The 14,601-nt window shown below is 39.9% G+C and overlaps 1 protein-coding gene across 1 annotated transcript in view; it reads left to right on the plus strand.

Moving 5' to 3' along the window:
- The first annotated feature begins 805 nt into the window (after window positions 1-805).
- ZC2HC1B (zinc finger C2HC-type containing 1B) overlaps window positions 806-14,601 on the plus strand; it is a 37,072-nt gene continuing 23,276 nt past the window's right edge. The window contains exons 1-4 of the mRNA XM_037893540.2: window positions 806-827; window positions 9,220-9,284; window positions 9,618-9,737; window positions 10,904-11,042. Coding sequence (XP_037749468.2) covers window positions 806-827; window positions 9,220-9,284; window positions 9,618-9,737; window positions 10,904-11,042 — 346 coding nt within the window. The remainder of the gene's footprint in view (window positions 828-9,219; window positions 9,285-9,617; window positions 9,738-10,903; window positions 11,043-14,601) is intronic.

Raw genomic sequence — 14,601 nt, forward strand, 5'->3', positions numbered from 1 at the left:
ATTTCGGGTGCTATTTTTGGAAGAGTTCTGGACTGGTGCCCAGGATATAAGGGGAGAGAATTTAAATTACAGTTAATTTAATCTCATCCCAGTTAGCTGCTAAATCTTGAGCACTTTAGGACTGGTGCCTGTGAGGCTTAAAAAAGAAAAAAAATAAGTTTTTTTCCCATAGTTTTTAAGTTTTTGTCAGGTTGTTTTATTGCTTTTGGAAGTTTCTTTAAATTCTTCAGCACAAACTTTCTCTCCTTGATGGGTCTGATGCAATTATTTTAATTTCTATCTATCCCTAGTATGAACTGACACAGCAGTACGTGTATTTCCCTTGTCCTTACGAACACTAAATGAGGGTGAGCAAATAGCAGAAAGCAGTGTGAATCCTCTGTGTATAGAAACTATTAGAAGTGCTTTGGTTATAACATCTGAAGTGCTTGTGAGATTGAACTATTGAAATTCAAACCTAAAACCAGTTTCCTTTTCTCTCAAATCTCTTCCCACGCTCTGTATTAACCAGATCTGTAGAAATTAGCCCACCGAAGTATATCTGGGGAAAAAAAATTGTAGAAGTCCTGTATAACAAAAACACCTTTGTTCATGCTTTCACTTGACTTTTAGCTATACTAGTTTTCATGTATCTCCTAGGATAGGGCAGGGATGTATGTGTCATAATTGTTAATTATTTGGTTGCTAATAACTGGCAACTTGGATTATTGCAAACACTTGAACTGCGTAAGTAAAAGTTGACCACCTAGCACCCAGGTTTCCTGAAAGTGTTCAAAGAGGGAATTTGAGAAATTTGCATATAGAGATGAATCAGATGCATGGAACAGGTGAGTAACGTGCAAAGCTTAATATTTTGAGTTAAGTATAATTTTGTGGGTTAGTGAACATGAGTTTTTTAGAAATATTGCCACATGTTTTAAAAGAGTACTATGATCTGTCTGCTGTTGTGTACAGTTCTGAAGTACACAAGCCATAATCCTCTGCAGTTGGATATTCTGTTCAGTTGCTGAAGCAGAGATGGGAAGTAATGAAAAAGGGTATATGTGCTTGTAGCTAGGCTTTGCTGCCAAAACTCTGAACCAGATCAAGCAAGAAAATCTTAATTGATTTTGTCCTACATACCTAAAGAATAATCACAATTTCTTCAGCTATTCGATTTGCTACAGTCAGTGTCATGATATGCCTTGCATTATGCCATGAGAATGTTGGTAATACCCTATAAGCCAGTCTGGGAATTTTTCTATGCTCTAGTTGCCTACAGGAGGGTGAAGCAGGCTTGTTCTTCCCATTGCTGCTTCATTACTGCATTATTTCCTTTCTCTCTTGGTTTACCACCTCTACAGAGCAAAAATGAATGAAAGGTAAGGATAACAAGAGCAGGCCAGAGCAGGAACAAAGACACAATGGGGAAGTCAAGAGTGTTTCTAAAAGAGAACAGTGGGTAGAATAGAGGTTAAAAAGATGTTGGTTGGAAACAATGAAATTGAGGAGAGCTAATGGTATAGAGCAAAAGGTTATAGAATTACTTTGGTCCTCCATTGTTAACAATGTCCCTGCTAATTGTTGTAATCAAGTTACTATATATACCTCGGTATTCTTTTCCTAATGTCTGCTACAATTAAAAAAAACTTGCCAAGAGTCTCATACTGCTGAGTGGCAAACCTTGCCTTCACTTCTATGAGATCACATGCAGTCCCTTAGACCTGCAAGTCTGTGTGTTTTGTTTTTCTCCCCCCATAAATAAGGGGGGAGGGGTTGGACCTCTTTACAGGTAAACTTCAGCAATCTACTTTTTTTTGCCTAATCCTGTGTTCGGTGCAGAGAGATTGATATGAAATCAGAATTGTGTTGTGTTAAGACATGGTACTATTGTTGGTTTGAAAGAAAACTTTGAGAGAACCATTTTCCCCTTGAAAAATGCCATTCAGTCAAAACTGAGATGCTTAGCAAACTCATGTCAATTTCACTGCAATTTTACTTTGAAGGAAAACAGTGACATTCTGACAGTTTCAAAATGAAACCTTTTGATACTTCACTTTGAAAATTGTATTTTGTATGGTGTATTATAAAATTGAAGTGTTTTGATTATCCAGTTTTTTTCTCAGTCTTCTGTAGAGAATTTTGAACTTGAAGACTTTTCAGAATTACAGTGAAAACAAAATGGAATTTCCATCCTCCACAGCTCTACTTTCCACTGTCATATTTTAGTTTGAACATATCTTAACTAATTCCCAAGTTTAGATTCATTAGATTCTGACATTGTACATGAATAGTTTTTTGGGGGTTTTAGGCCATATTTTTCATCTTATATAATCAAGTTTGCAATTTGCTCTAAGAACATGTTTAGGCTACCTAGGATTTCTTCAGGTATTCCCTGAAATCATAGGAGAAATATTTCATGTCCGTCTCCCTACCCCCCCTCCACCCCCACCCCTTTGCTCTGTTGTTCTTTGGATCCCTGACTTTCCGGTATACAGCTTTAAGCTGGCACTGACCAGCTTTTCTAAGCACCTATTCGAGAGCATTTGAAAATGGTTTTGCTTCCCTCAGAAATTTGAGAAATTAGGGGTAAATACCAATACACGCTGCTCTCTTCTTTCCTTGTACCTCCAGATCTTCTTATGACACGAAAGATCATAAGGACACTATTAGGAATATGGCATGTGAGGTTTTATGTTTAGTTTGTACTTGTATACATGGAACTGATCAAACGTTTGTGGCTTCCCAAAATGCCTGCAGTTATCTTCCATATTGGGTTAGGTACAGCATAACTTTAAAATAGAGGTGGCTTGTGTCTAAATATATGCAAACTTGTAATTTATTGGGGTTGTGATACAGGCTGTTAGCTGATATGCATTTTTATATATGCTTATTTATTAATGCACCTACTACTTGGCTTAGTCTGGATCACTCCCAGCTATTTGAACAAATACTAAACTTCTGCTAGCCCCTTAATACAAAATTAACTTGCAAATGAACATTACTTATCTGCTACAAAATATAATCTTTCTTGAACATTATTTAATTCATCTGTTAAATATTGTCTGCTAAAGAAAAAAGGCTGTGTCACATTTGTAATAACCACAAAATGTGTCTTCCTGCTTTTAAAAATACAGGCAGTCATCTTCAAGTTGACTCAGTGCATCATTAAGGATCCTAATTTTTTTTTGTGGCGTATAAATTAAAAGGATTGGAATAAAGCAAAACCTCAGTGTGGGCATCTAGCTTCTCCTTTTTCTGTTGAGCTGTAATCTCTGTAGTGACATACTGTCTGGAGATGTGATACAATACACTCTCCCATTATGATGTCATAGAATGACCTGGTTCTTTGCCATGCTGCAGGCAGCATGAGGAAGATCAGGTCGACTTTAATCTCGGTATATGGTTTTGCAGTACTCATTTCCTTTGTAGTCTGAATCAAAGGTCCCCTAAATTTGTTTCATGGTGTATATGGCAATTTCAGCTTTTGTTTGTAAAAGTTACTGTTCCAGTCTCATACACTACATTCCAGATATTAAAATACTAGGAAATCAAAAATTAACACCTTCACAAATGTTAGTTACACCACTCTTTGTTCCAGGTTTATCTAAAGCCTCAATAGCACTTGTTAAAGATGGTTCCTGGGTGACTAGATAATTGCCTAGAGAGCCTTTCAACTCTGTGTAGAAGACTTGATTCCTTCATGGTCACTGGAGGTGGTTAACTTAAAAACAGTCATTTGATTTTTGTTTTTTACACATTTCTGTTTTATGAGAACTCAAAATGGAATTTCTCAATGAAAAGTTTTTCTTAAAAAAATGTGTTGTGTTTCAGAAAACAGTTTAGGTTTTACAGGGTTTTCCCCCTTTGTCTCTCACCGGTGAACTCATTTACCCACTAGAAAAGTCAGGGGGAGGGAAGTAAAACGGTACTTTCTCACTTTAATTTAAAAAAAAATGTCACCGCTTTCTGATGCGGGAAGGAAGTGAGTGGGAATTTTCTCGCTGTTTTGAAAAAGAAAGCTTGAAATGTTAAACTTCTTGAAATTTGTTTTGAAAACTAAGAGCATATTCCAATGCCCTTTTTCCCCTTAAAAATTTAATTTTCAATGGAAAATGCTCAACAAAAATTTGTTGACCAGTTCTAATGGGTAATAATAACTAAAATGTGCTACTACCTCATGGCTGTTTTGGCCTATGGAAAATAAACTGTTGTAGTCAGTTCTTGAGGGGAAACTATCTGTGTCACCACGAGCGAAATTGGCATGCTTGTGTGCAAAGTCAGTAGAGAGACTAAGGATGCAAATTGCCCTGGAAGATTAACTGCCTCAAGGTGGCCACTCCACATCAAGGTACTTGTGATGTATTTGCCCCTACGTTTCAGTCTCTAGAGTTGCCAATCAGCTACCTTTCACAATGGGTAAATTAAAAATTTTTATTAAAGCTAATGTTAAAATAATTATGTAAGACATAGGTTGAGAAAAGGGTGTACATCTGGGTACAATGCTTAGATTATCCACAGATACAAAGTTTGTTTTTAAAAGTTACATGCTACATAGAGTACATAATCTTAAATTTATCCACCTAAATTTGGGTTATTGCTGAATACAGTTTAGATATTAGCATCCAAGTATCCAGGTACATAACTCATGAGAAGTTGTACAGAGATTTGGTACTAATGCACAAAGCAAACTATAGAGGAGGTGTATCCACATGTCTGCATTATGCTAGGAAAGCTGTCAGGGGAGTACAAAATAAAATTGACTGTCATCAACCACTCCCTTTGCTTCACAGCTCCATGCTGCATTTCTATAGCTGTGGTAGGGAAAGTCAAAGAAGAATGTCAAGATCCCCCCCTCCCCTGTGACTGATGTGGGGGGTGGCTGTATACCAAAGCCCACTGGCAAAATCTCAATTCGTGTGGATCTTAGACAACTTAATAAAAGCATGGGTAGAGAAAGACATGTGCTTCCTGCACTTAACCAAACACAAAAGTCTTAAAAGTTAGATGCTATCCCAACCTTCCAGCAAATCCCCCTTGCTAAAGAATCTATGTTAACTATTCTCATCGCTCCCTTTAGAAGGTACTGTTTGAATCATTTTCCATTTGGCATATCTTCAGCACCAAAACATTTCCAAAAAAGACTGTCTCAGATTGCATCAGGTTTGTCTGGTGTCCTTTGCGATGCAGATGATGTGTTGGTATATGGTAGAGATAAAAATGAACACTTTGAGTGACTACATGCAGTTTTGAGATGTTTTCAACAAGCTCACTCTGAATGAGAAATGTGAATTTGGAAAGAAGAAGATAAAATTTATAGGACTCATACTTAGCAAACGGAATTCAGATGGATTCCAACAAACTAAAGGCATTACTCACCTTACCTGACCCCAAAGCTGTTTCTAGTGTAAGAAGATTCCTGGTCACAACAGATCATTTTGGAAAATTCTTACCAATTTTAGCTCCTCTAACAAAATCCTTAAGAGATTTTCTTAATGATCACAATATGTGATCTGGTGGACTGCACCACAAAATGCATTTAATTGTATAAAAGAACTACTGACATCTCTGCCTGTTCTGACACACTATTCAGTAAACTATCCATCAACAGTAGCAACGGATGCCTCTTCATATGGATTGGGGTAGTGCTCACAAAAAAGCAGCCAGGAGACCTGTTGCATTCATATCAAGAAGCTTTAGAGAAACTGATCAGTGGCATACTCAGGTGGAAAAGGAAGCTCTAGCAATCCCTTGGTCCTGCATATCTGGCTTGAATTTTAACTCAAACCAATCACAAGCCCTAAGAGGATTATTGGGTTCAAAACCAATGGATGACCTGTAAGTGAGGGAGCCCCTCAATGCCAAGTGGCAGAGGGCACACCATACCATAATTCTCATCAGGCCTGATACACTCCGTCCCCCAATTTGCCAGTGTCATAATCTGTATCTTTAAAGTGTCATATGCAAACTGGTAACCTGCTGGTCATTAATAGTATTGTGTGATGTAGGTGCAGTGTAAAAATATTTCTAGCACACAGCTATAATTCTGTTCTTAATGTGTTTGACAGTGCCTAAGCCCAGGCTTTGTCCTAGACAAAGGAATGTTGTTTTCCTGGCTTGAGTGAGTCTCCAATATAAACTAAGCAAGGTGAGACTAAAAATAATGAAAATGACATTTACATGTAAGTCAAATAAACCCGTCAGGCAAGCAAGTGAGGAAAGCTGACCATTTAACAATTGCAAGGGGTGGATGGAGGCTGCACCCCAGGAAGCCTTCCTGCCTTTTGAAACAGGTTCAATGATATTTAGGAAGGTACAAGCAGAAGCAAAATATATATATTGGTTATCCATTGCTGTGGTGGATACAAGGGGCCAGAGCTCTTGTAATCTGAGAAAGCTGGATCTTTGAACCAAGGGGGTTGACATCTCTGGGGTTTGAAACCTTGCTTAGACCAAGATTACAACTTGCTGAAGTTACAGTTTAGTTACTAGAAAGCATGTTTTTGTTTTGTTTTTACTTGCAACTATAACTGTTTCCTAGTCTTTTTCTTACTTATCACGTAAATATCTGTTCTTTGTTAATAAACATACTCTTGTTTTGTTACAAAAACATCTCAGTGCTGCGTATTAAACTGAAGAATAAAATCCTTAGCCAAAGTAACAGGCTGGCGTGGCAGTGAACTTCTGTGAGGGTCCAGTGAAAAGATGACTCTGGGGAACTTGGCAATTGGGATTGACTGTGTGTTACTTGCAAGGAAAGGTTTGGGCTGGCAGAGTCCTGAGCAGTTTTCTGGCAAGGTGGCCAAGCTGGTGTATCAGTGGGCTTACTCATAGCTTAGCAGCAGCAGCAAGGCTCACTGAGTCAGGGCGGTAACACAGTTCTAGGTGACATGAGCAGGGTGTCATATCTTCCACCTATGATTCAGAAATTTTGACTGTGGGTGATGTAAATTTTTTTCCCCCCAACATTGAACACATACCAGGGAAAACACCCAGAAACAAACACTCTGTCTGGAGCCCAGATTGAGCAGCCAGCACCAGAAGATGAAAGGGCTTTAGAGAAACATGTCAAAGGCTTTAATGACCTTGTTCTGGCAGCAATTCTAGCATCTGCCAGCTAACGTTAGAAAATTAGAGATGAACAATTGAAGGATGAGACTTCCCAGAAACTGACTCAACTCTGCCAAAGAAGGTGAGGTCAGAGGAGTCACCTTTCAGCAGACCCATATTGAGAGTATTCACACAGTGGAAGGACAGTGCATTCTTATCCCTGTGGTACTTCAGAAAGAGATGCTTGCCAAAATTCATGAAGGACTCCAAAGTATAAACAAGCACAGAGCACAAGCACAACAATCCATATGGTGGCCTGGTCTGAGTAGGCCAATTCAGACTTTAGTAGAGGGCTGCAAGATATGTAAAAGGAAAAAAAAATCACCAGAACCATTACTCTCTGCAAAGCTACCTGACAGACTTTGGCAGTGGTTAGCCACAGATTTGTTTTTCTGGAAAGGGCACACATACATGTATTGTAGTTGATTACTTTTCCAGATATATTGGCAGACTTCATCAGCACAGGTCATCCAGAAACCAAAGTCAGTAGTTGAAAGATATGGAGCTCCAGAAGTCCTCATATCTAATAATGAAACCTTCCTAGCATTTTCACAAGACCTGGATTTTGAAGATTGTACTCATAGTCCACATTACCCCAGAGTAATGGGGAAGTGCAGATAACAGTGTGGACTCCAAAAAGACTTCTGCAAAAATCACTGGACCCATAAAAAGCATTCCTTGGCATATCGGTCAACACTGTTTGTGTCTGAACTATCTCCAGCAGAACTTCTGATGGGAAGATGATTCAGGATGCCTTTACCTGATTCAGCTTAAACCTAAGTGCTGCAACCTGAAGGAATTTAAAAAACAGTATGCCAAAATAAAAATTCGGCAACAACAAAACTTGAATATTCAGCACAGAACAAAAGCACTACCTGAACTGAGACCAGGGAACAAAGTTTTTGGCTTAAAAGCTCCGAGACATTTGGAATTTGGCAGAAATTCCCACATTCTTCCTAGTGGGAACTCTGCAAGTACTTCTCTGGAGGGATCAGGTACATCTGCAGTGTTTCCTGACAATACAGAGAGGATCTGGAACCTGCAAGTACTTTGTCGGGAGGTGATCCTCCTCCACAGGGAACTCCCTGTACAAACTCAATATGGAAATGAGAACATGGCCTGGAAGACTGATCCAGACTTCAAAGACTTGAACTTTAGAATACTGCTCAGGACTATTTAAATGCAATTGATAAAGGGTCATAGTCGTGCAAATAGTTTTAAGGAATTAGAAATTCATTTTGAATTGTGGGGTGTGTGTGTGTACATTCTTAGTCTTAATCTTTCTTTATAAAGAAAGGAAGATGTGGAGGGTTTATAGCATACCTGGTTCTCCAGAGAGGACCAGGATATGTTGCAGCTGGGAGTTTATTAAAGGTAGGAATTTTCTGGTTGAGGAGTTCTCCAGTTGGTGCTTAAACATGGCTCTTGTGTTCGTCCTCACACTACACCATCTCCCAAGAATCACAACATGACCTGTCCATCACTCCTTTCTCAGGCAGGGAATAGTGGAGAGTTAAAACAGAGCTGACAGGTGGGCAGCAGAGAGGGTGGCTTATGAGACTCTCCTTCCATTGGGCAGTGGGGAAGGAGCAGGACTGGGAAAGAAGTCAACAGCTCGGAGGGTGAGATGTCAGACCTGCCAAAAATAGTGGTCTTCAATAGCAGAGAGTAGGACGTTAGAACAAGTATATAGCAGAAGATCAGTTGGCTTAAAGTTACAATTTTATCCATCTAGGCATTTATCATCCTAGGATCTAAATGTGCCACTTGGTAAGTCTTCAGTTGAATGGTAACCCCTAACATTTCTTATATTAAAGTTTCTGAAAGTAACTGTCATATGGAAATGAGGAGCCAGCTTCACCCAGTTAGTAAGACAAACAGAGGCAAGGGAGACCTGTGGGGTATTGAATTTACCCCACCACTGAGGTGAAGAGATCACAAAGGGGAAAGAAAAATAAAACCCATGGGTGACTGTATAAAGGGTGCTTTCTCATAACAAAACAATCAGTTCCAGAAATCATAGGGCCTGCTCTTACCATTGTTTTGTGTTTTGTTTTGTTTTTGGGGGGTGGGGGGGGACCTTAAGAAATCCTGTGTAACTAATAGTTTGATATGTTGAATTTTATACAGCTGCCGGAAGTCAAGAATTGCTAGCTTGTGAAACCTGTGGAAGACATTTTGCACAAGATGTTCTGGTAAAACAAAGGCTCCCCCCCACACACAGCCCGATGCAGAAAACTGAAAGTAGAGGAATTGTGAGGGTTTGGGTGGGGGAGAAGGGGCAGTAAATGCCAGTAGGTTAAACACAGATGCTGAAAGAAACTTTCACTCTGTGAAAAAGGAAACAAACTGATCTGATCAGTGTTCAGAGTACTGACCTGTCCTGTGGTGTAAATAGGTTATTTGTGCTCTCTCATCTAGCAATATTCCAGAGTGTGGCAGAAATAATTATAATGCCTTAGACAGAAGCAGCATTAGCAGAACACAAGGGTTTTGCCATAAGATTTTGTTTTTTCTTTGCATCCCAGTTAAGGCACAAGCCAATATGCAAGAAAGTCTTCACCAAAAAGCGGAAGCCTTTCAATTCTTTGAAACAGAGACTGCAGGGAACTGAAATTCCCTCAGTGAAGAAACAGCCACCACCAAAGGTATTGTTCAAATTGTAGCAGGCATGTTGACTTCATTCTAATATCGTTGGTCAACAAATGTTGTCATTCACTCCAGCGATGAGTGGGTGTCCTGAATGAGCCTAGGGTTCTTCGCTGTGCGTGGCATTCTCTCTTGGGAAATGATGTCTCCTCGATTGTGGGTCTGGCTCTGTTCTTGCCTTCCCTGTCCCCAGCCCTAGCCTTTGTGCTTTATCAAGTGCTAATAAGTGGCTTGTTGCCTCCAGTTACGTAAGGCGTCTTCTCAGTGCAAGAGCCATGCTGGTGCACAGTGAAACCGGTAGGAACACATGGAGGCCTCAGTTCTTATAGGAGTTTTCCTTAAAAATGAAACATATCAATAACATATTTCAGAGTAACAGCCATGTTAGTCTGTCTTTGCAAAAAGAAAAGGAGTACTTGTGGCACCTTAGAGACTAACCAATTTATTTGAGCATAAGCTTTCGCGCAAATAAATTGGTTAGTCTCTAAGGTGCCACAAGTACTCCTTTTCTTTATATGAATAACATACAAGCTTCTTACAGCTTCCTCTCTAGTTAGGTCAGTGAGAGGAAGTGATGGCAGGACACTGATCTGGTGCAGGAATGCTCAAGGTTCAGCTCGAGCCATCTGTGGCCTGTAAAGTCCCAAGGACAAAGCTGCAGAGTTTCATTGCTATTAAATTCAAACAGTAAGCAATTTTTATTCCTTTATTCAAGGAAGATCATTATCTGTATTGCTGTGGTAGCTGTATTGTGTGTTGTTTGCTGCTGCTGATCTAGGAACAGCAGCAGGCTATGGAGAAATCAGTTTCAGACTTTGATTGGGGGAAAGAGGCAAAAAATAGAAGAGGAGATCAAAAGTGGGGGGGAGAGAGAGAAGGGATTGTCATGCTAACTTTCATATTTCATCCAGTATAAACTATAGTCCTCTGTGACCTAAATGTCTTGATATGAGAGGCTATTCTTTATTGGTCCCTTGGAGCACTGGTTAATTTGTGAGGGTTGGGTGGGGAAATAGTAAGACTCAGGAAAGTGGATTTGACCTAAGATTTGTTTTTAATATTTCTTTTTCCTTTTGAAATCTTCAGAAAAGAACCTTCAGTCAAAGTCTTTATATACCCTCATAGATGGATATATAGAGTTTGTTGCCATACGTTTCCTTTACAGAAACAACCAGAAAAGAAATCTAACTGGAGACAGCTGCATGAGGACTTTATTAATGCTATTCAATCAGCCAAGCAAGTCACGAAAGCCATGAAAGAGGGCCGACCCCTTCCTCCTCCTCCACCTCCAAGCATCAATCCAGGTTTGTGATTTAGTTTCACTTACTGCTGCTCTTGTGCTTGCTTCTCCTTGGTAAAACAATAAGTTCCTGTTATTCACAGATGGGCTTCAGCTTTACTCCATTCTCTGCAATCCAAGGTGAACATTAACTCCCTCATTCCTGATTGTTTTTAAAATGTAGTGGTGGAGTAGAGCATGAATTAGGGGCAGCCCTGGGAGCAGCTAAAGAGGGTTTCTGCATTCAGTGAGTAGTAGCATCAGGGAGAAGTGGAGCAACATAGATGAATTGCAGAGGAAGCAAAATAATTGGACCTTTCAACCTTAATGGTAGCAACTCATCAGTCTAGTACAGGGTGACCAGATGTCACAATTTTATAGGGACAATCCTGATTTTTGGGTCTTTTTCTTATATAGGCTCCTATTACCCCCCCACCCCATCCCGATTTTTCACACTTGCTGTCTGGTTACCCTAGTCTAGTAGCAGAGCTCTGGGGTGGGAGTTGGGATGCTTGGGTTCTAGTCCTGACTCTGCCATTGACTAACAAAGGGTGAATTTCAGCGCTTACTACTTGGAATAAACTGTAAGTCAGGCATAGGCCCCATGCTGGCCCTCTGCATTGGGATGATTTCACCTTTTGGATTTTCAGAGGTCAGTGAGGGAGGTGTGGGTGCTCAGCACCTTTGAAAGTTGAGCCTCTTGCTTCTCATAGACTTTAAGGCCAGAAAGGACGATCATGATCATCTAGTCTGACCTCCTGCACTTCACAGGCCACAGAACTTCACCCACTCCTGCAACAGTCCCATAACCCCTGGCTGAGTCATTGAAGTCCTCAAATCATTAAAGACTTCAAGTTACAGAGAATCTACCATTTACTCTAGTTCAAACCAATAAGTGATCCGTGACCCATGCTGCAGAGGAAGGCAAAAACCCACCATGGTCTTTTCCAATCTGTCCTGGGGTGGGGGGGATTCCTTCCTGACCCCAAATGTGGTGATCAGTTAGACCCTGAGCATGTGGGTGAGACCCACCAGCCAGACCTGTAAAAGAATTATTTTAGTAGCTTTGAGCCCTCCCCATCTATTGTCCTATATCTGGTTGTTGGAGATATCTGCTAATACCAGATGCAGATGGGCCATATGTCATTTTAGGCAATCTCATCATGCCATCCCCTCCATAAACTTATCAGCTCAATCATGAAACAAGTTAGGTAATTTTCCCCTACTATTCCCCTTGGAAGGCTGTTCCAGAACTTCACTCCTCTGATTGTTAGAAACTTTCATCTAATTTAAAGCCTAAACTTGTAGATGGCCAGTTTATATCCATTTGTTCTTGTGCCAACATTGGACCTTAACTTAAATAACTCCTCTCCCTCCCTGGTGTTTACCCCCCTGATGTACTTATAGAGAGCAATCATATCTCCCCTAAACCTTCATTTTGTTAGCTAAACAAGTCAACTCCTTTAGTCTCCTCTTGTAAAGTAGGTTCTCCTTTCCTCTGATCATCCTAATAGCCTTTCTCTACACCTGTTCCAGTTTGAATTAATCTTTTGTAAACACGAGAGACCAGAATTGCACACACTATTCCACATGTGGTCTTACCAGTGCCTTGTACAATGGTAACACTTCCCTGTCTCTACTGGAAATACCTCGCCTAATGCATCCTAGGATTGCATTAGTTTTTTTTTCATGGCCACATCACATTGGCAGCTCTTAGTCATCTGTGATGGACCAAAACACTCAGGTCTTTCTCTTCCTCTGTCACTTCCAACTGGTAAATCCCCAGCTTGTAGCAAAAACTCTTGTTGTTAGTCCCTAACTACATGACCTTACACTTTGCACTATTAAATTTCATCCCATTTTTATTACTCCAGTTTTCAAGGTCATCCAGATTTTCTTGTGTGACATTCCAGTCCTCCTCTGTATTGGCAATATCTCCCAACATGTGTCATCCATAAATTTAATTAGCACGTTCCCACATTTTGTATCAAGGTCATTAATGGTCGAAAGACTGGTCCTTGAGGAACTCCATTAGTAACTTCCCTCCATCCTGACAGTTCATCTTTCAGTATGACTTATTGTTGTCTCCCCTTTAACCAGTTCCTTACCCACCTTTCAATTCTTATGTTAATTCCCATCTTCTCCAACTGAATAATTTCCCATGTGGAACTATATAAAATGCTTTACTGAAATCCAGATAGATTAGATCTACTGCATTTCCTTTGTCTAGAAAATTGAAGATATTTTCAAAGAAAGAGATCTGGTTGGTCTACATTTTGTAAAACCATGTCTTTTATTACGCTGTCTGTCAAAATTTGTTCTAAGACCTGGCATACAACTGCAATCAAACTAATAGTCCTTTTAACTTCCCAAATCATTTTTTCCCATTTCTTAAATATATGTTCTATATTTGCAGTTCTCCAGTCTTAGGTTATGACCCCTGAGTTTATGGATTCATTAAAAATCCTTTCTATTGGGCTTTCAATTTCATGTGCCTGTTCATTTAATGTTCTTGTATGGAGATTATCTGGGCCCCCAATTTGGTCTCATTAAGCTGTTTCAGTTTTGCTTTCACCTTGGATGTGATTTCTGCTTCTGTATCCTTGTTCCCATTAGTCACCTCGTCATTGTCCCCAAGCTCCTCATTACTGTTGTTTAATACTGAGGTAAAGTATTTGTTTAGGTGTTGGGCCCTGCCTAGAATTATCTTTAATCTCCACCCCATCCTCGGTGCTTAGCAGTCCGACGACTTCTTTCCTTGTTTTCTTTAGCCATATAACTAAAAAGAAGCTTTTACTATTGGTTTTAATTTCCTTTGTAAGATTTTTCATATTTCTCACTTTATCCTCACATTTTCTGACCTCCAAGAGGTAGCTTGCTGTTTCCCTCCCTTTTTCCATTCCTTGTAGGCTTTCTGCTTTCTTTTAATAGCCAGTTTGAGATGCTTGTTGAGCCAGTTTGGTCTTGTAACCCTTCTGTATGAGATTTCCCCCTTACCCCCCCCCACCCCCACCCCCCACCCCGCTTGGGATGCAGGCTTCAGATTATTTCTGCAACTTTGACTTAAAATGATTCCAAGGCTTGTCTACATTCAGATCCCGGAGTTCTTCAGTCCAGGCAACTTCCCTAACTAATTCCCTTCATTTTGTAAAGTTTTCCTTTTTGAAATCAATGACCCTAGTTGCAGACCTACTTCTGTTTAGCCTTCCATTTAGTTTAAACTGAATTAACTCATGTACCTCTGTACCAGATGACTGGAGGATAGCAAATGTAATGCTGATTTTTACAAAAGGCTCCAGAGGCAATGCTGGCACTTACAGGCGGGCAAACCTAACTTCAGTACCAAGCAAATTGGTAGAAACTGTAGTGTATATAGTACAGTGCCATTTTTTTGTTAAATGTCTGTTTTTTCTAGAGTTTTATTCCATTTTATTTTTTTAAAAGCCAAGCATAATATAGTCCTCCACATTTATACGAAGTAATGCTACTCTCTGATCCATGCTACATATCTTCAATGTGGCACTCTCTTGCCCACTCTGCATTCATTCCACATATGGAACTCCAGTTGTGCTCAGTGAATGCAG

Source organism: Chelonia mydas, chromosome 3, assembly GCF_015237465.2.
Source record: "Chelonia mydas isolate rCheMyd1 chromosome 3, rCheMyd1.pri.v2, whole genome shotgun sequence".
Taxonomy (NCBI): Eukaryota; Metazoa; Chordata; order Testudines; family Cheloniidae; genus Chelonia; species Chelonia mydas.